Source organism: Vidua chalybeata, chromosome 4, assembly GCF_026979565.1.
Source record: "Vidua chalybeata isolate OUT-0048 chromosome 4, bVidCha1 merged haplotype, whole genome shotgun sequence".
NCBI lineage: Eukaryota > Metazoa > Chordata > Aves > Passeriformes > Viduidae > Vidua > Vidua chalybeata.
Window position 1 is genome coordinate 18,242,080 of NC_071533.1, and position 19,695 is coordinate 18,261,774.

General features: G+C 42.5%; 1 protein-coding gene across 2 annotated transcripts in view; it reads left to right on the forward strand.

Moving 5' to 3' along the window:
• The window catches only part of ADGRL3 (adhesion G protein-coupled receptor L3), a 479,733-nt gene extending 460,388 nt beyond the window's left edge, over nucleotides 1-19,345 (forward strand). Inside the window, exons 24-25 of one of the 2 annotated variants that reach the window (XM_053940149.1) lie at nucleotides 10,862-10,990; nucleotides 16,475-19,345. In XM_053940149.1, coding sequence (XP_053796124.1) covers nucleotides 10,862-10,990; nucleotides 16,475-17,280 — 935 coding nt within the window. In that variant the 3' untranslated portion in view covers nucleotides 17,281-19,345. The remainder of the gene's footprint in view (nucleotides 1-10,861; nucleotides 10,991-16,474) is intronic. The other variant, XM_053940150.1, reaches the window with a different exon arrangement.
• The last annotated feature ends 350 nt before the right edge of the window (nucleotides 19,346-19,695 follow it).

Sequence of the window (19,695 nt, forward strand, 5' to 3'; positions counted from 1 at the left end):
GATGAACCTGGTCCAGACCACCAGGAGATACTGGCAGAGACAGGGCTGGAAACTGAGCTACAAGGCAGGTCCAAGATCCAGCCAGGAGCCAGACACAAGGCAAGGACTGGATGCCCAGAGCTGAGCAGGACTGTGGCTTCCTGGTGGGTCTCATCAAGATCACTGAGGCCTACAGGGGTTGTAAGGACCTTAAAAGCTGTTGCAGATTGGAGCCCAGGACCCCTGGCAGCTCTTCCTGAAGGATGGTAAGTCTTGAATACAAATTCATCAATGAGGCCCTAAGGGTCCATTCATGAGGGAGAAGGCCCTTGCCAGCAAACCCCATCAGAGTCATAACAAAGCCCACAGATCCCCAGTATTGGCACAACAAATATTATCCCTGACTAGGAAAGCCGTGATCATTCACTGTTTGCTCCCATGCAAATGGACTGAAATGGAAAATGGAAATGATGGTATTGTTTGTCACTCCCCCTTGTTTTTTCTTCCCAATGCATAAGTGCTGTTGCATGTTTCCTCTTCTAGGTAGCATTCCAGAATAAATACTTGATTTCCCTTTGCTTTATTATTTCTCCTCTGTGTTTTTATGTCAACCACAAAGACTTAATCTGAAAGACACACAGGAAAAAGGGAAATTATTGCTACTGTTTTCAGAGGTAAGCAGGTTAATGTCAAATTCATGTGGATTTCTTCATAATGAACAGAACAAATTGAGCTCAAATTCAAACAGTGGGAATCTGAGAGAGGAAGATTAAAATGAAGAACACTAATATCCTGATTTCTAAGCAAACTGAGACCTGATTGTTTCCTAAATGAAATATCCCATCAAATTCCTTCCACCCACCCAAAAATATAATTAAGCTGTGATTTCCAGGCTGAAATCGTATCTGCACTGTGAATTCAGCAGGGACAACTGTGTGTGTTGCAGAATTATTTTCAGGTGAATTTACTTTCCTGCATTTTTCAGAAGCAGTTATTTAGAAAACACCAGTAGAAGGTTAAATTCTTCCTTTGTTAGGAGACTGTCACTCTGGAAGACAGGAGGTATAGGTTAACACTGAGACAGTGCAATGAGTCAAGATTTGGTCACCAAATCTGCCCTTTCTGCTGAGAGATGAGGGCTGTTGGATGTGTCTCAGTGCTGCAAGATCAAGAAGATTCAGTTTAGCTGTCTGCAGGTGTGGTGGGTGCCATGGTGTGGACATAACTGGCCAATACAACAGTGAAAACAGGGTGGAATTTGGTGTGTTAAAAAGCACAGGCAAGTAGGAGAGGAGGAAAAAAGAAAAAAAAAAAAAAAAAAGAAAAGAAAGGAGCAGAACTGGGTTCCCCAGGGATCTCAAACCCTATCCCTGGTACACTTCAAAGTGCAATTGCTGCTCATTATAACCCATTTGCTAGTGCTGACCCTTTGCTGCCTAGATAAAGCAGAAGAAGGTGGAAGTTTGGACAGTGGAAGTGCTACTGTTGTCATGCATCAGCCTTCCTCAAGATGCTTGTTTGCTCCTTGATGGATTAATGTGACCGGCATCACAGAGATTTCTGCTAAATTTATGTTGCATATAAAACAAATAGCAAGCAGCCAAGTTCTAGAAGTGGAAGTGCCTCTGCTCATCTTGATAGGATATTCAGAGGACACTACCAAATGATCTATCACAGTCTGTCTACACACTTCTTACCTACTCTGAGTAACACCTATGGCTTTTCTTGTGGCTTGAAGATATTAGAGAATAAATACTTTCTCTGTTTTCTTTCCATTTGTTGTCTTTTTTTACAGTTGGCAGAAAACAGTGCCCCAGTTTCTCCTGTTAAGTCAGTCAGCTTTCATGTCATTTCATTCAGAGAGATAATTTTAGGGTGTTAGCAGTGTTAATGGTCACTTTTTTTTCCATTATTTCTTGTTCCTGTTGTGGTTCTGGGGTAAGCAGGTTCAGTGCAGAGGACTCACAGGATGTCCAAGGTGCCTGCAGTTGCTCTCCTTGTTCATGAATGCAGCTGTAGATACCTAAAGGGAACTCACCAAAATATTCATGGATATAAAAATACACATTATTTTTGGTTTCTGAGCACTTAACAGCTCAAAGACAATTGGGCTAAAGAAAAGTGTCTATCTTCTGCAGACTCTTTGGTCTTGTGAGTACCATCACTGCGCAACTGGGTATGTGGTGCAGAGCAAGAGCCGCGTCTGTTTAAAACTGAATATCCCCTGGAGATGCTTTAAAAGATTTCAGCTCTGTTTTCAGTCATGCTCAGGGTTTGACGGATGTAAATGCAGAGGAATTATCAAAGCTGAACCTGGGATGGCCCTTGGCAGGGACAGCAGCCTCGGTGACCATTCAGAGACCATCATCTGTCAGTGTGCAGATCTCACTTCTTCATTGTCATTGCTTCAAATCTAAAACATGGCACTCTCCCCCCAACTTATCCCTTTGTGCAGAGTGCTGAGAGGTGTCAGTGCCTAATGTTGTCTGTGCTGACCATTGCTGAGTTGGCAGGGCCAGCCTGCTGCATGAACCTGAGGGATGCAGCAGTCCTTGCTGTTGAGCGTTGTTCTTCACATTGCAAAGCCCTTAGTCCTGGGAAATTTATTCTGTGTTTCAAGGGGTACATCGGTCCTGGAGCCTGGAGATCTCTGGTTTAGCCACAAACAGCAGCAGCAGTGCCAGTCTCTTCCCTCTCTGGAATATGATTAGATGTTCAGTTTCTATTTTTTTAAAGTCAAGGCTGCTACTTGAGAAGGGGGTTTTTGGAGCTGCTGGTTGTTTGGTGGAAATCAAGGGGTAAGAAGCAGGGTAGAATCCCTGACAGCACTTCTCTGCTAATCCAAATGCAGCCTGTGGCCTGTTTTGCAGCATCTCATCCATCCACAGCTACTTGAATGCTGCAGCTCCTACTCTTCACTGGGCAGATTGGTGTTCAAGGGCGCTCACTGTCCCAGCACCCTGGTGCTAGGATTAGTGCTCACAACTCCAGGGACAGCCTGCAAAAGAAATAGCAGAGTCAATTTATACCAGGACTTCAAAACTTCCATTTTACCCATTGCAGGAGGCTGTTCCTTTACCTCCCCATCTCCCCACCACTGTCATTTTCCTAATGAAGCTCTTTGGTTTCATCCCCCCTGCCCTTCTGCTTCTTTTGTTCCCTCTGTAACTCTTACAGACACACTTACCCTCCCCTGACCCCATGGATACCCCTTTCTGGGACCCATTGCCCAGATGGAGGGTGTATTTGGAGGGAGTAATCCACATGCCATTGCACCAGTTCTGTCACAAGGGATTGCTGTTTGTAAGCCAAACATTTCTGCAACCCTGTAAAGCAACTGTTGATTTGGCTAAATGTCAGCAACTGGCCTCAAAATGACCCATCCTGATAATCACATGTGAAGTAAAGAAAAGTTCTAGGTAGGTGACAGCAGAGGAATATTTTCTCATCGTAAGGGGAAGTCATCAGCCTTTTGGACTAGCAAATTGCTTCTGGTGGTTTTTATCTCCCCCCCCCCTTCTCAATCAGCTGTACATTTTATGCTAGAAAAATTATGATTTTCTGCATCAAGGATCAAAACTCAGAGAGTTTTAACTCTTATTTCTGCCTATGTGCAAAACTAATCCCATTGTTGATATTCTCCTGGTTTATTTTGCCTCTCTACTGCCTGGGACTGAGTTAGCTAAGATTTGTTGCAGTGATTTCAGTGAGTGACATGACATTCTTCCTTTGGGAGATATTATGAACTGACTTTGATTTTAGGATTGACAGCCATATAATTGGAAGTTCAGTCATTAGGTGGATCAGCTTTAAAGAGGAAAAGTAAGGGCAAGGCAATTTCTGAAATCAGAGCAGGCTTTGGGGAGTATTAGATCTGGCAGAGTATTGCTGCAGAGCAGGCTTAATATGGTGACTGTGAAGGAGGAAGGAAGAAAGCATAGCTGCTTTTATAGATTCCTGGAAGCATGATCCAATTTTCACCACAGGCGGGGCTCTGTGCACATCTTGGACAAGGCCTCAGGTTTAGTGAGAAATAATCATAAACAGGAACAATTAGGGATAATGCATGTCTGTATAGTGGAGATACAATGTGGTGTAAACCCTTGTAAGGGATAGTGGTGGTATTAAAGAAATGTTCCATCCTGGGCCAATGTTTCTGCTCCAGGCACTGAAAAAGTAATTAACGAGTGAGCAAATACTTATAAATTATTATAAATTGATAAATTGGTGTAAAAAAACACTAGCTGTGTGTTTTGAACATGACCTGCAGATTATAATCCAGCAGGGGTTTGTCATCTGAAATTATTGCTAAAAAAAGGAAGGGAAAAAAAAGGGGCAAAGAAATACTTTCACTCCCTTGTCTCTGCATGAAAGCACAGGATGTTTCATGTGGCAGAAGATGGCCCAGAGCTTAACAGCCTCATTTGCTGAAGCTCCATTTCACTGCAGTCAGTATTAATAGCTTTACAATGAATAGATTAGATGCTGCAAGTGGCAACAAACCTATTTGAGAGAAATTGAAGTTTATTGAAGTTTATTAACTGAATCCTGTTGGCTATTATAAGAAAAGAGCTTGATAAATCTAAATGTCAGAGCATTTATTGGAAGGAACTTGGAAAAATACTGAAAATGCCTGTTGTCCTCCAGCAAATATGTGTGATTTTGCTTGTCATAATTGCATTTATTGTTAGAACAAATTTTGAACACATGGAAGACCAGGATTCATTAAATACGTAAAAATTCTACCTTTAGAAAAGGACACAGTGGAATGCTGGTAAGGAAAGTCTCAAAGAAAATTAGAGCTTTGACTCCTACAAACCCACTTTTGTTTCCCTGAGAGCAAAATGGAATAAGTTAATACTGAGTGAAGGATAAAACCAGCTAGAATTTACAAACTGAAATCACTGCAGAGAGACCATTCCAGTGTGAGCTATTCACGACCCTTTGGGTAAGGCAGTGTGTGTTATGGGGTTGTTTTAATGGACACTTAGAGGAAGACTGAGCTCTTACCACATCATTTGTGTCCAAGCTAAACCATGTCCCCTGATAGCTCAGGAACTGTTCTACCTTTCATAGAGTGGTCCATGTTCTTCCTGGCTGTCACTTGTCCCTGCAAGGCAGTCTGAAGTCAAGGACATGATGTGCAAGAAGCTGAGGGAGCTGGTTCATGGTGGATGTGAGCCACAAGATAAGTTGGGTGTTCCAGGAGTCAGAGCAGGCAGCAGTATAGCACTGTTCCCTTACCTTGTGGAAGGGGAACCACATTGCTGGCAAAACAGGGAGGAAAGAGGATTGAGATCGATTGAAAACACAGCAGTACATATATTTCCTTCTGAAACAAACAAAAAAGCCCAAGAAAAATCTACATTTTGGAATTGCTGGGTCAGAGGCAGTGAAACATTTTATTATAACTCAGATGTGCTTTTTCTAAACTATTTCTGTTTCTGCTCTAATAAAAAGTTGAAATAATATGAAAAATCAAGGTCAGTTTTTATACCAGCCAGTCTTCTGGAACAAAAAGTGAAAACATTTCATTTGGAAAATACTGATTTTGTATGGACATTTTTTAAGCACTGAATAGCTCATCTAATTAAATTTGTAAGCTGGTCCATTCTCTTTTCTCAGCAAAACTGCTCTTCTGTCACATCTTCTTGGCAGTGGGGAATCTCTCCAATCCCCTGCTGAAATGCATATACCAAAAATATTTTGATATGCAATTTAAAAGACCAGAAGTCAAGGAAGATACATGGTGGTGGTGTTGCCTGTTCAGACAGATGATCCCAATTAAAGCAGTGCTGCTCAAACCCTTTCAGCCAGGCAGGGCCATGGTGAGTAACAGTATTATTCAGAAAATCTGGAGGAGCAGTTGAATCAATTTCCCTTCCATCTGGGTAGACCATGCAGATGATTCAAGGTAACCTGTGTGGCTTTGTCAGCCAGCTGCCCACAAGAAATTTTTTGAATTTTCTTCCTGAGTGATGCAGTCTAGAGTCTGGCAACATGTGCTTGTCATCATAATTTTCATCCTTTGCTTTCAGTGAGTGAATAAGCCACACTTGTGTTTAACAAGGTGCAGTTTTTCCATACAGTCATTACACAAATCTCTTCCAAAAAAATTATCTCTACATTAAATGTTGTCCTGCATCAAAGACAGCAATTTCTACCTTAGAAAGAAAAGAAAAAGGTTCCATTTGGTTGCATACTGTCATTAAAATAATACCTACTTTCATAGCCACAGAAAGCAGCTAAGTGTAGCTATCTGAATCCTTTGTGTCTGGTTACAGTGATGTTAAAAATTGTGGGATCTTCATCTTCTTTGTCCTGGTTGGTTTTCCTAACAGTTTTTCTTAGTTTGCAAGTCAAAAGTGCAACCCTCCAGATCTCCCCCTGCACCCTGAGCACAGGCCATGGCTTCTCCTGGCCTTTTAAATCCAGTACGGCTGGATCTGTGGTGCTTGAACCATGAGGATCACTGATGCTGTGAGAGGGGCAGGAGCATCTGCATGTTACCCAGCAAATACTTGACTTCAGAAAGACCATAATTTCTTTCTCCTTGTGATCACAGCCTGCAAATCCTTCACTTGAGGAAATCTAGCGTCAGGAAGCCTTGAACTGAGCACTGGCCTTTCCAGAAACCCAAATTTGAATGTAATTTTGGATATTAGAGCTGACCTGGTCACTGTGTTTTGCTCTGAACTTTGGTTGAAGACCAGTGAAAACAAGAAGATTTGGGACTGTAATTGTACCAGTGTGGTTGCAGGGAATATTTTTGTAGAGGTGTGAGTTCTGCTGTTAAATGTTTGCTGGTTGTGATGATATCATCATGCTGTAAAAAGGTGAACCTGTGGGTTTGAACCCATCTTTTTTCCAACCCTGAATTCATGCTCCCACATGTACACAACGTGATAGGGGTTTGGAGACAGAATGCATTTGCTTTCAGTAGGGTACCTTTGACTAGCAGAACTGAAGGTGATTCAGCACAGCTGGATAGAAAGCAGTTCCCCTATCTAAATAAAGAGTGGTAGCTGTGTGCTGGACTTAGGTGGTTCAGCAGATGGCAAAGGAGGGATTTGTATAGGGGCTGCTATTGCTGGAATGTAGGAAAGCAAGAATGACACAGAGCTGTGGGGTTTGCTGGGAGAGGTCTATGTTGCACCACCGATGCTGAGAGCCAAGGATCCAGCAGTAAGTGAATAAATAAAAGTGATGATTACTGCTGCCTGCTGAAGATATTAGGCACATCACCAACGCCGGGCCTGACAGCTGCCAGGGGTCCCATCCCAAGAGTGCTCTGATAGGGAGGAGATTGCAGGTGGTCGACAGGCACTTGCAGCCCCATCTTTCTAGTTTTTGGGCCCCTGGACATGCACTGACCTTTGTAATTGCAGCCCCAGTGATGCACACTTGCACATAGGACTGCAGAATAACTGTCTTTGCTGTCCCCCATGGTGTTTTGGGAGAGCATGCTGCTATGATCCGGTGCTTACTTTATTGGGGTTTTGTTGGCTTTCTATTACCAAGGCCATTTTCATGCAAATGAGGCCATAATTCTATAGTCTACCTGCTCCTTCTGCTCCTGCCTCATCTGCAGACCTAATCTGCTCTTCCTAATAGTCCCGTTGGTTGCTATAGCAATGATAAAGTGGTATGAAAAAGCCAGGATGAGAATTAAATGTATGTCTGGTATTACATTTTTCTTTCTTTCTCCTGGGAAAGAGAAACCAAATAATGAGGGGTTTGTTGTTTTTTTTTGTTTTGGGTTTTTTTTTTTTTTTTTTTTTTTTTTTTTTTTTGGTGTATTACTGTTTTATCAAAAGCTTTAACTGTAGGCTTTTTGGACCCTGGGTGAAATCCTCTCTCGGCACTCTTTTAGGCTGGGAATTTTGCAACTCAAGAGCAGGTAGTAAGAAACAAGGGCCCAAAATTATGAATACAGACTACATGTAATTTTGTATTTAAGATGCCAAAGTTATTGTGTCATACACAAGGTAAGAAGTTTACCAGTTCACCATGATGGGAACCTAAGCTGCAGAGTGCTTAGGGCCCAGTTTGGTCTCTGAAAGTATTGAAAGATATCTGAACATGTTAGCAAAGGGTTTGTTTTGGATTTGCACCAGGAGACTTACTCAGCACTGCCATTGAAATTGGCATTTTGAACAGTAAATTAAAAAATCTTAATGAAATCAAGGGAGAGGAAAGCAGAAGATGGAATATTTTTGCTCAGTTGCTGCATACAGGAATGGGTGGCTGTAGTACCACGCCCTATCTTTTACACAACTGAGAGCAAAACTGACTTACTTATTCTGTATTTTCAACTTTTTTTGCCAAGTTTGTAGTCAGAATCATGGATCTGTATTAAAAGCTGGCTGAAAGAACCATATTTGTGTAAATTCAGCTCATTCCAGAGCCCACTATGCTGGCAAATGAAGGCAAGCAAAACCTATATTTAAGTGCTTATACAGGTTTATCCCTTCTTTCTTATCACAGTCTGAGAGCATCCCTCTTGCAAAACATTCTCCTGCCCAGCCATGGTCCGATCAGCTTGCTCCTGCATGCTGGGGTTCACTAGACAAGATCAGGCTATGGATATATTGAGTGAGATGCTCTTTCTAGCAGCAGGCATTTAAAGACACCTCAAGCTGAAGTGCTCAAAAGCCCACTGTGGATATATTTTTAATATCAATTCTCATAGGGACTGAGTTCGAGATTGGGTTAAATCTCAAATGGGAGGATTATATAACTTCTGAGTTTATGGCTGGCATTAAGTCTGGACTTTCTCATTACTTGTATAAAAGTGAGCCCCTTTTTGAATCTTTTACAGACTGGCTTGATTAAAAGTGAGATGAAAGCAGAAACAATTTTAATGGCCTTAGTGCTCACTGGTATAAAACTAGTGCAAGAAGAGAAATGGTTCCTACAGTCCTTCATCCCAGATGTATGTGAGATTGAGAGAAAACACATTACCAAAAACAAAGAATTGACTCATTTACCCATTAGTTACATTCAAGGTTACTTAGTTAAGCATTCATATAATGTTTTCTTACAGGAGACAGCTTTGTTTCCTTATTTTCAAACACAGCAGCTCATCTTGCTTTCCATCAGCATAGACAAAAATATCAGGTGAGAGAAAACAAGTCTTTCTTTTCCAGCTGCATGTGTCGAGGAGCCTCCCTGGCATGCAGCCCCCATAAAACACTGCCTTCTACTTTGTCCTGTGCTCAAAAGACTGATTAAGTGATCTGCTAATGCCATACGCCTGGGGCTGGGAAGTGCTGGGGGATGGAGAAGAGGCAAGAAACTGTCTGCTCCCTCCTCTACCTCCTCTACCTGCAAAGACATGGGGAAATGTCATCCCAGGCCTGCATACAAGCACAGCAGGAGGCAACCTCCACCTAGCCTGAGGTTTGGCCAGTTTTTGCCTTTCTGTAAATAATTAGTAGGTGTGAGCTTTCAGAGAACTCCCTACTAAGGGGATTTCTGCTAGCCAGAGGCCCTCAGGGCTTATATATCCTCAGCACCTCCATCCAAAGAGATTGTACCCAGTGCCCTACATGCCCTGCAAAGACAGCCTTCACCTCGGCACAGGGCCACCTCCACACCTAAAAGAGGCAAATGGGGTCTCCATTCCTCAGACACTGGTAAAAACATTCCTGAAAGGGTTACTTGTTTTGAGGATTAGCTTTTCAGTTACTTCTTTGAATTGAGGCTATCAGATGTTGGTGACAGCTAGGTCGTCTGAGCCCTCTGACAGTCCTAACTAGCTCTAGTTGCCCCACCAATGACTTACTTTTCTGGTGGAAAGGTTTTGTCTTTACAGTTTAGTCCTGGAGGTTAAAAACCATGGTTACCCTTCCTCCTCTAGAACACAGTGGAAATGGCCCTGAAGGGCAAGGTTTTTTTTATTCGGCCATGTCTCTGGAGATTAGAAGAGGTTCAGAGCAAGGCTTTAAGGTTTTTCATCCTATAGGTCAGCTGAAAGGTAGGGGGAGACTTTATTTCCTGGGTTAATGGCTGCAATATGAATTGAAGTAGGTCTTGGCAGCCACCTGCCAGGCCATGATGATCCCAAAAAGCACAGGTCCAGAGGCTGCATCTCCAAGGGATAAATCAAAGAGCAAAGGACAACTGTTGGCTGAGTGCTTGGAAACAGCAGCAAAGAGGTGCTGGAGTGGTGAAACAAGGTGTTTGTGGGGCACACAGAGAGCCTCCAGACATCACTTTGTGGCCACTCTCATTCCTGATAGAAATGCCTGGCAGAGCAATAGTGTTCTCACCTTCCAGAATGATTCAGATGGTTGTGGATGTTCTTGATGGTGATATCAGAGAAGTAGCTGAAGTGAAAACTTGCCCTCTTAGAAAAGAGGCTGCATTCTCCATCCTTTCTCTTTAATTCTGCTTCTTTGGTTTAGATGTGTTGCGAAGGACTGGTAAAAGAGATCCTAGCATATAGTGGGAGTTGAATGTGCTGTTGTGTGTTAGTCATTATATATATATAATTTTTTTTTATTCATTTGGCACTTTCCGGAGAGTTTTTTCCCTCCACATTGTGTAGGCTGCCATCTTCCTTTCTTTCTTTGTAGCAAGCATGTGGGCGCAGCCTTGCTTACACTCCAAGCAACTGGGGAACCACCATAAATGTAGCTTATCCGCTTTCTGATACATTTTCTTTTGCGTTGGTTTGGATTTGTGCATCGTCAGTAACATCTGTTCTGCTTTAGTGGCATACAGTTTTCTGAGTCTAATTAGCTGGCTGCTTGTAATCAGGACTATTTCAACTGTTGTCATTCTGAATGTTCTTTTTCCCTTTTTTTTAATACCACATTTGCCTGATTGACCTTTTTTGTTGTTTTTTTTTCTCTGTCTTTCTATCGGGCTGCTCCAGGAGCCATGGCTAATCATCTTATAACCAATGCTCTGCTTCGTCCTCATGGCACTAACAACCCTTATAATACATTGCTCGGGGAATCGGCGGTCTATAACAACCCTTCTGTCAGCATGTACAACGCACAAGGTGTGCTGGAGTTTCTCTCTAATTTTTCTAGTGAGAATTCCATTTTCTGTGGCTTATTTTGGCCCATTTCTTTCTTTTTTTTCTTCCTTTTACTTTTTCTCTCCCCACGCACACACACCTTTTTCTTTGTAACTGGGCACAAAAAAAAATCCTCTCTCCTCCCTTTCATTTCAATGCATCTTTCCATCTTCCAGATGCTATTTTTCCATGAGCAATCCAATTCACTTTGAAAGACTCTTGTCAGTTTCACTCAAAACATTCATAGTGTTTTGATTTTGATATTTTTTTTCAATCTCCTTGCTTTTGTATTGTTTTGGACTTGTATGTGTGTGTTTTGTCAGACACATCCATTCCTCTCTTTGTTGTCAGTGCATTTCCTTGTTAAACCATTCATTTCAGAAACAGGAACACCGCTGAAGGTAAGTGAAGCTAAACTGGCCTTTGCCACCAAAGTTGCTCTCATTTGAAATGGCCTAGAGAAATGTGGCCAGCATTGCTCTGGTTTGCACAGGGAGTAAAATGCGAAATAAAACAAAACTGCCCTTGATCTCTAAGAAAAATGACAGTTGAAGCAAGAAGTGTAGGCCAGCTCCAAAGAGCAGAGCTGAGATAAGAAATGTTCTGCCGTTTGCATTTTTACATTTTATCTGTGCTACTAGGGGAAAAAATAATCGAAAAAAGGTGTAGTGAATCTAGATAATCTTTGATATCCTCCTTTTGGCAACAGGAAAGAGACAGGCAGAGTCAGTTGTACCTAATGGAGATTTCTGCTACAGAAATCACTCTCTTGTCACATGTTTGTCTCTGCTCTGACTTCTGTGGGAAGGGACAATGTTTGTAAGCTGATGCCCTGGCTCTTCTGTGAGGGAGAGGCAGATGTGTTTAAGTAGGGCCTGAGGAGGAGATAGGGAGTGTGGAGGTCTGACAGCTCCTGTCTCTTTGTGGCTCCATCCTGCTCTGCCCTTTTCCATGGGATTTTTTTTTTTTGGTCTTGTAAGGTGGCTGAGTCACTGCAGAGTAGCACTGCATTCCAGTGCAAGAGTGCCAGCACTCTGTCAGCTCTCACTCTCAATGAAGGCATCACTTCCCAGTAAAGGATATCCAACAGAGGGAAAATAATGATGGTTATAATGCAAGCAGGAAAGTACCCTTTGTACTCTATGGCAGCATGTTGTTTATGACAGCAATAGATGTTGAACTGTATCAGTAGGGTATTTGCATTCAAAGCACAAGGAAAGCACACGTGTTTGACCTTTTTGCTGTTTATTAATTTCCTAAACTATGCTAACTTTGTGCAATAAATTTGTTTCCGAGAACGCTTTTTTAAAAAGGGGCTACTGTTAAACATGAAATGCTCTGAATTTTAGGAATTTCAGTGTACTGCAAATGTTGAAATGAGCTTTGATGTTCTGACAAGTTTCTTGCATGATAACCTTGAGGTATGGGAGTCTTTTAAATCAACAGGTAACAGGTAATGCTGGGTCAGCATTTGCCTTGAGGGAAGTCCTGATGTTCAGGTCTGTGTGCTTCAACTGATCCCAGGTGATATGGGCAGAAATGGAAGTTACATGTATCTTAATAATTTTGTGTTCTTCAAATTTTTAATATTAGAATCTAATACAGTTACCTGAGCTAACAGAATGTTATTCCACAAAAAACAGCATAATTTTTTGCAAGTGCTATTCTGTTCAACACAGATACGTAACAGAGAAACATATCTAGGCTTCACCCATGGGAGATGAAGAAAGAGAATGGGACAAACCTGGTCTCATTTAAGCTCTTGGAGCTTTGCCATTGACTTGAGAGGGAGCAGAACCCAACCTATTTTTTTCAGGAGGCTGCAAATTAGTTAATGACCTTAGAACTGGTATAGCTGTTAGTTTTCAAACTGGTTAGGTCCCTGAACAATTACAAACTGTGAATATTAGGAGATTCCACAGCAGAAATTAAGAGTAGCAAAACCAACCAGGACTAGTGGTCTTGGTGGCCCTTTGGGGATGCTGCACCAGCAGGAATGCTAAAGCCAGGAGAGTGCATTGTAAAAGTAGATGCTGTCATCATCTCTGGGTATGGCTTGGCTGTGGTTGGCGTGCAGTGAGGCATTCTTAGCTGACACCATCCAACTAACTCATTCCACATCACTAAGGCTGTGATATTTTTTTTTTTTTTTTTTTTTTTTTTTTTTTTTTTTTTGCACATTCATGTACCACTCTGGTGCTGGCCATGGATGGGGCAGAACTCCCTAAAGAACAAGGGGCTGATCTGGTCCACTTGTTTCTTTTCTTCTCCCCATATCTTTTAAAATACCGTCTCTGCTTAAGCCAAAGCTGCCACATCTTTGGCAGACAATCACCAGGGGCTGGAAGTCCTAAAAATTACCCTTGGAAGGAGGTGGGGAATCAGATCCTAAAATTCCAAAATCCCATGTTCCAGTGGCATAAGTGATTCCTTGACAGGACACAAAGTGTAGAGGAAGGAGGAGGTGGTAGGTGTGGGACCAAGTGCTCACTGTCATTGGAAGTTGAGGGACACACTGGGCTCAGTCCCTCCAAAGCAGGAAAACATCCCAACACCTTTTGTCGGAACTAATTTTGAGAGAAGGTGTTCACAAGCATTAATGACCATTAACAAGCTCTACTTAAAACCTAATGTGCCATAGACCACTGAAGAGTGGGAAGCTGAGTGTTATCACTGCCTCTTCATCTTATTCTCTGACTCTTCTTGTTTTAAGCCTTTCTTAATAGTTTCATTTAGCAATGCCATTATTCAAACTACTATTCCTCTTTTTTTTTTGGTTTGTTTCTTTTTTTTGCCAAGTCCATGTATTGTGCCATATGTTTGGTTAAAGTAAAAATCAGACTTAACCAAAGTTTATAAAATGCCAGCAGCCCCAACATGAGCAGTCATACTCTTAGAAAGCACTGTTGCAAAAGATGGATGGCAAAACATTTTTAGCAAGGAAACAGATTTCAGTTTCAGCTACCAGGGGTTATTATAGCTAACAGTAAGTAAAGCCATTCATTTTAAGACTTTGGAAGTGATGATGACAGTGCCTGTCTTTTCAGGCATGACCGTTACCAGCTTTAGACTTTTCTTAAATTTCCTGGCATTATTTCTTCATTTGTGTTGCACGCTGAACATTTTATAATGGCATTGGAAAGCAGTTTAAATGTGATAATTTTTTTAAATAAAAATGTAGACTATTGAATATTGTGCGTAAAATATTTTTTTTCTGTCTAAAATGTCAATATTTTTAACCTGAAATAAACCTTGTAACAAATTCATGTATTCTGGGCAGTGGAAATTATTTCTGTTAACTCTCTTTTCTGCATATCATCAATTTGCTTTTTACTCATGTTTCTCCTACTGTCGCTGTAAGCTTACTTGTTGTTTTTTCTTTCCTTTTCTTCATGCTGTCGTTTAGAGCCCTACAGAGAGACAAGTATGGGAGTAAAGCTAAACATTGCATATCAAATGTAATTTTTTTTAGTTCACTTTTATTGCATCACATATAGATGATGTAGTTAATAAAGGAAATTAATCTCACAGTTTTGAAATCAGAAGACTATGAATAGACATGTATATATATGTGTATGCGTGTGTATGTATGTATATATATATGTATGTGTACATATATATATAGATGAGATTAGATGATGCTTCCTTTGTTTATTTCTCATTTTTGTGGTATCGTTTACACAGCATAGTTTCTCATTTAGTTGTGTATCCTTTTTTTTTTCCCAACTTCATGTTTTTATTTGCAACGTCATGGCATTTTTATACAGTGTGCTTCATTGCAGCCCCCACTCTGTTCTCATCTGCAATGCCTCCCATTTTATTTCTGCACCAAACCCCAGATCTGTGCATTGGCAGCAGGAGTGCAGTGCTCAGTGCCACAATGCATACGTTACTCAGCGTAACCATCAAACAGATGCTGTTGTACCTGTCACCCATTACATACAGCCCTCCCCCAAAAGTGCTCACTTTTCATTTCTCCCCAAGCATCGTGACTTGGTTGGAGAGCTTTCACCATGAAAATCAACAACTTTGCTCTATGTCTGTGATGGCTAGTTGATTTTTTGGCATTTCCCTCATTTGCTGGGGAACTCAGGATACAGCAGCACCCTCTAAGCTTCAGAAACCCAAAAGGTGACCGACACATTGGGGGCATTTAATTCAAAAGCAAGAAGAAGCCTTCAGTAGCGCTTTCCAGCCCTTGACATACAGCAACTACTCCATCGCAGATATAGACTGAATCCTGTATTTTCAGAAGGTACACATGCCATGTACTAAGCATGGTATGAGCAACTGTTCATCTCAAATGGTCAGTTTAATGGCTTCTCTGATCCACTGTGCCTTGCTGGGAGTTGCTTGCCAGTTTTTGGCAATGCCTGAAGCCCTTAGCTGAGAGGTTAATAAGTTATTTCATGCATCCCCATGCCTGCTCTCCTTCCAAGGAGACCAGTGATCGCAAAAAAGAAAGCATGGTGGCTTAACTGCTGGGCCTGATTTTCTTCTCCCTTGCCCACCCATGCTGGCATTGCTCTCAAAGCACTTCCCTGCCATCTCCCATAGTGCTTTGGGAAAGAGCTGAGCTCCAGCCTCAGTTGTCAGCATTGAGACACCTGTGGAGATGCAATAGGCAGTTAGAGCGGGGACACCCCGAGACCCTGCTACTCCTCTCAGGTTCCCATGAGCCCACCATACCATGGCAGTGATGGTACTTGCTGTACCCTCTGCTGAACCCACTGCTTTAATTTTGCAAGTGGAATAGGAGCTATTTTTAAAGGTTTCACAAGACCCCAGAACAGCTGCCTCCAACATCAATTGTATTAGAAAATCCCCACCTGGCCAGTGTGGAGTAAATAATTTTGGTTGTGCCCTTAAGCCAGAAGAGGTAGGGCATTTAGCTTTGTTACAGAAAATCCTGAGCCAGGAAGCACTTCGTGCCTCCTCCTTGCTACTCCCTGAATCCTGCCATTCAGTCCTTGTGTCTTTATCCTAACAGCCTGCCCAGCGAAAGGGGAGAGCAGACTTTTTTTCCTCTAGGAAAAACAAAGTTTTGGTAATGATTAGCCTGGGCTGCAAATACTTTTCCCTCAGCTGGGATGAATTGCCCCCTTCCTCCAAAGTTCCTAGGGCCAGGGCAGTTGGGACCAGCCCAGGGTCATGAATTTTTCAGCTCCCCCAGAAGTACATAGAGCACAAGAGCTGTAGGAGAATGCTGGCCAGGAGAGGTTATCCTTCCAGCTGGATGTTGCCACATCAAGTCACACACTTGACAGTGCTTTCCATTTTTTTTGGTGGGAAGCCCTTGACCATCAGCTGGTTGGATGGAGCTGCGCCCTCCCATTTTGGCCGCGACGCTCTCCTTGCTGCCCAGCCCCAGCAGCTGCAGCAGCATAGGAAGGGGGTTTGAGTGTGCACATCCCGCATGAGTGTCCTGTTTGTACAAGTCACCCTCTCTTGTGTAATGTTTTTCAGAGGGGCTTCTGAACAATGCCAGGGATACAAGTGTCACGGATACTCTACCACTGAATGGTAATCACGGCAACAGCTACAGCATCGCCAGCGGCGAGTACCTCAGCAACTGCGTGCAAATCCTTGACCGTGGGTACAACCACACGGAGAACGCCCTCGAGAAAAAGATCCTGAAGGAACTCACCTCCAACTACATCCCTTCCTACCTGAACAACCATGAGCGCTCCAGCGAGCAGAGCCGCAACTTGATGAACAAACTCGTCAACAGCGTGGGCGGCGGGAGCGAGGACGATGCCATTGTGCTGGATGATGCCACCTCCTTCACCCATGAGGAGAGCCTGGGCCTGGAGCTCATCCACGAGGAGTCAGACGCCCCGCTGCTGCCTCCCCGGGTGTACTCAGCAGACAACCACCAGCCCCACCTCTACAGTCGGCGTCGCATCCCGCAAGACAACAGCGAGAGCTTTTTCCCTTTGCTGACCAATGAGCACACGGACGACCTGCAGTCGCCCAACAGGGATTCTCTCTACACCAGTATGCCCGCACTGGCTGGCATGCCCATGACAGAAAGCGTCACCGCCAGCACCCAGACCGATCCTCCACCAGCAAAAAGCGGCGGTGGCGATGCCGATGATGTTTACTACAAAAGCATGCCCAATCTTGGCTCCAGGAATCACGTACATCAGCTACACACTTACTACCAGCTAGGTCGAGGCAGCAGCGACGGTTTTATAGTCCCGCCAAACAAAGAGGGAACCTCTCCAGATGGCAATGCAAAAGGACCCGCTCACTTGGTCACTAGTCTATAGAAGATTCAGCAAAAATTAAGCAAAGAGACAACTAAAAGCCTCTCCGTAACACTCGGTTTACCGTTCTGAGTTAATCCAAACAGTGGTAATATTGTGTGTACTCCTAAATCTTCATGCTGTTCAAAAGGAAATTCTCAGACTTTTTTTACTGGAATTTTTAGGCCAGCCTGGAGAGGACAGTAACTGCTGTACCCCCCCTTATCTTCCTATCCTTCTTCCCTCCAGACAGACTTCATTATGTTAATGAAAGAGATAGATAACGGCACACTTCGTGGCCTTCTCAAGTTATGCCGTGTTTGTTTAAACAATCCTTGATGCTGTGTTGCTCTTAATACCAAGGACCTGATTTAAGAGGGAAAAAAAAATAATAAAAGGCCAGAAATGTGCATTTGAAACTAGTAGCGATGACGCATCTAGGTGGGAGCGCTGCGTAAACCAAGCTAGCAAAACTCTTTCTTATCAATCCAGATCACACCATGGGTTATGGTCACTCACAACTTGGTTTCACTGCAGCACCCTTTGCTGCAGGAGTAAACAAAACGTAAACAAATTTAATGAGACAGAAGGGAATCCTAGAATCCTGTGCTAAAGGCATATTTTACATTTTGCTGTATTAACGGATGATAAAAACTAATGGCAGAAAGAGAAGCAAACAATTTCTATGTAATGTACAGATACTAGCATTGCACATATAGTCTGCTTTCTGTTCCTCCAGAACTTGCGTCCCTGTTAATGTAGTGGAAAAAAAAATAAGAACTTTTTTCTGTTGTGCTGGTCTTGTAAGTTTGTCTACCAGTAGGAGCAAGGTTTTTCATAACTCTTTCTTTTTTCTTTTTTTTTTTTTTTTTAATTTTGTTTTGCCTTTTCCACTGCTCCTTCCCTCTGTCCCCTTCCCCTCCCAGCAGAAAAACTCATTGGGCAAAAAAAAACCCTCAAACATCACTTTCTAAGGACCATTTTTAGTAACACCATTATCATTTCTTTTCAGCCAGGGCAGTCTTTTAATTTCCTCGCTGTATAACCTTTTTCAGCCGGCATGTTGCCAGCAGATCTTTTGGCAGACTAGAGCAGGGCAAACTTCCTCATTGTCAGTGCACAACCAGTCAATCATGATGATAATCCTGTGAAGCATCTCTGGCCAATAGCCCCTCAGCCAAGCCCTCATCTAGGGACTGAGAGGAGGTTTTGTAGTCATAGTGGGGGTTCTACAGGAGACGGCCATTTCCCTGGAGGAGCAAAGGGCCTTCTCAGCTCAGTCTGGTCCCCGGTTTAGGCACTTGTACTGCAGTGGTTAAGAAGAAAATAGATTGAAGCGTAGTGAGCTAAAAAGTACTTTGCAGTGATTTTTAATAAAAAAAAAAAGTCCTCTGTTCATTATTTTTCCTAACAGGAAATTTATTTATTTGACAGGATTTTTAAGTAACATAGGCTTTCTGGAGGTAAATTAGCAGCACGGAGTATGAATTCTTCTTCTTTTTCTCTTTTTTTTTTTTTTTTAATTTATGATCCATTTTGTACGGTCTCGGCAGTTGAATGACCTCATTACTAATATTTGTTGTAAAAGTGAAGCTTGTTTGCCAACCAATAAACAACTGATCACGATTTAGAAGATATTGTATGTATGTACTGTACAATTAATCTCTCTTTTTTTGTCATTGTTGTTCCTCTCTCCATTAATGTCATCAGTATGAGTCTTCACTCCTTTGCAGCATGGTTGAGCAATGCCGAAGAAAGGAGGCCTAAATTGAGAAATTTAAGCACAAAGGTTATGCAGCTGTGGCTGACTAGAAAAATCAGGCTGGTGGTACTTGTTCAGGTGCAAGAACAACACTGGTTGACATTTGTTGCAGGTGATTCTAGGTCTGTTTTGTGCCTACTGTATAAAGTAGCCGATGACACACAGATGATTTGAGTAGTGTTTCATGTGTCACATCTTTTAATCATTGTAATATTTTTCTTTTCTTAATTTTCTTCTTTTCTTTTTTTTTTTTTTAAATTTGGGTTTTCTGAGATTAAAAACTGCTGGTAGCATGTCAAAGAGTAAAACAAGTCCCCGTTAGGCCTTCTCGGTCGTTGTTTGCTGTCTCTTTATTTTCTTGCTCCGGGCATATGCCAAGCGACCTCACCATCCTTGGCCACATCGTCCTTCCTGCCCCAATTCTGCCAATGTCCCACTGGCACTTTGCTCCTCCAGCCTCCCCCTTCAAATCCTTTGAGTGCAATCAGGAATACAGAAAGCCACAAAATAGACTGGAAAGGTTGACAGGGGAAATAACCACCTCTGGATATGTTTGGTAATGAAATTTCAGTGATTTTTTGCAAAGCCCTCCCATGGCCTGGGCTTAGGGGCTTGGTGCTGCCTCCATCTAAACTGTACCTGTCCAAGTCCTGTCATGCTGGATAAAAGCCAAAAAG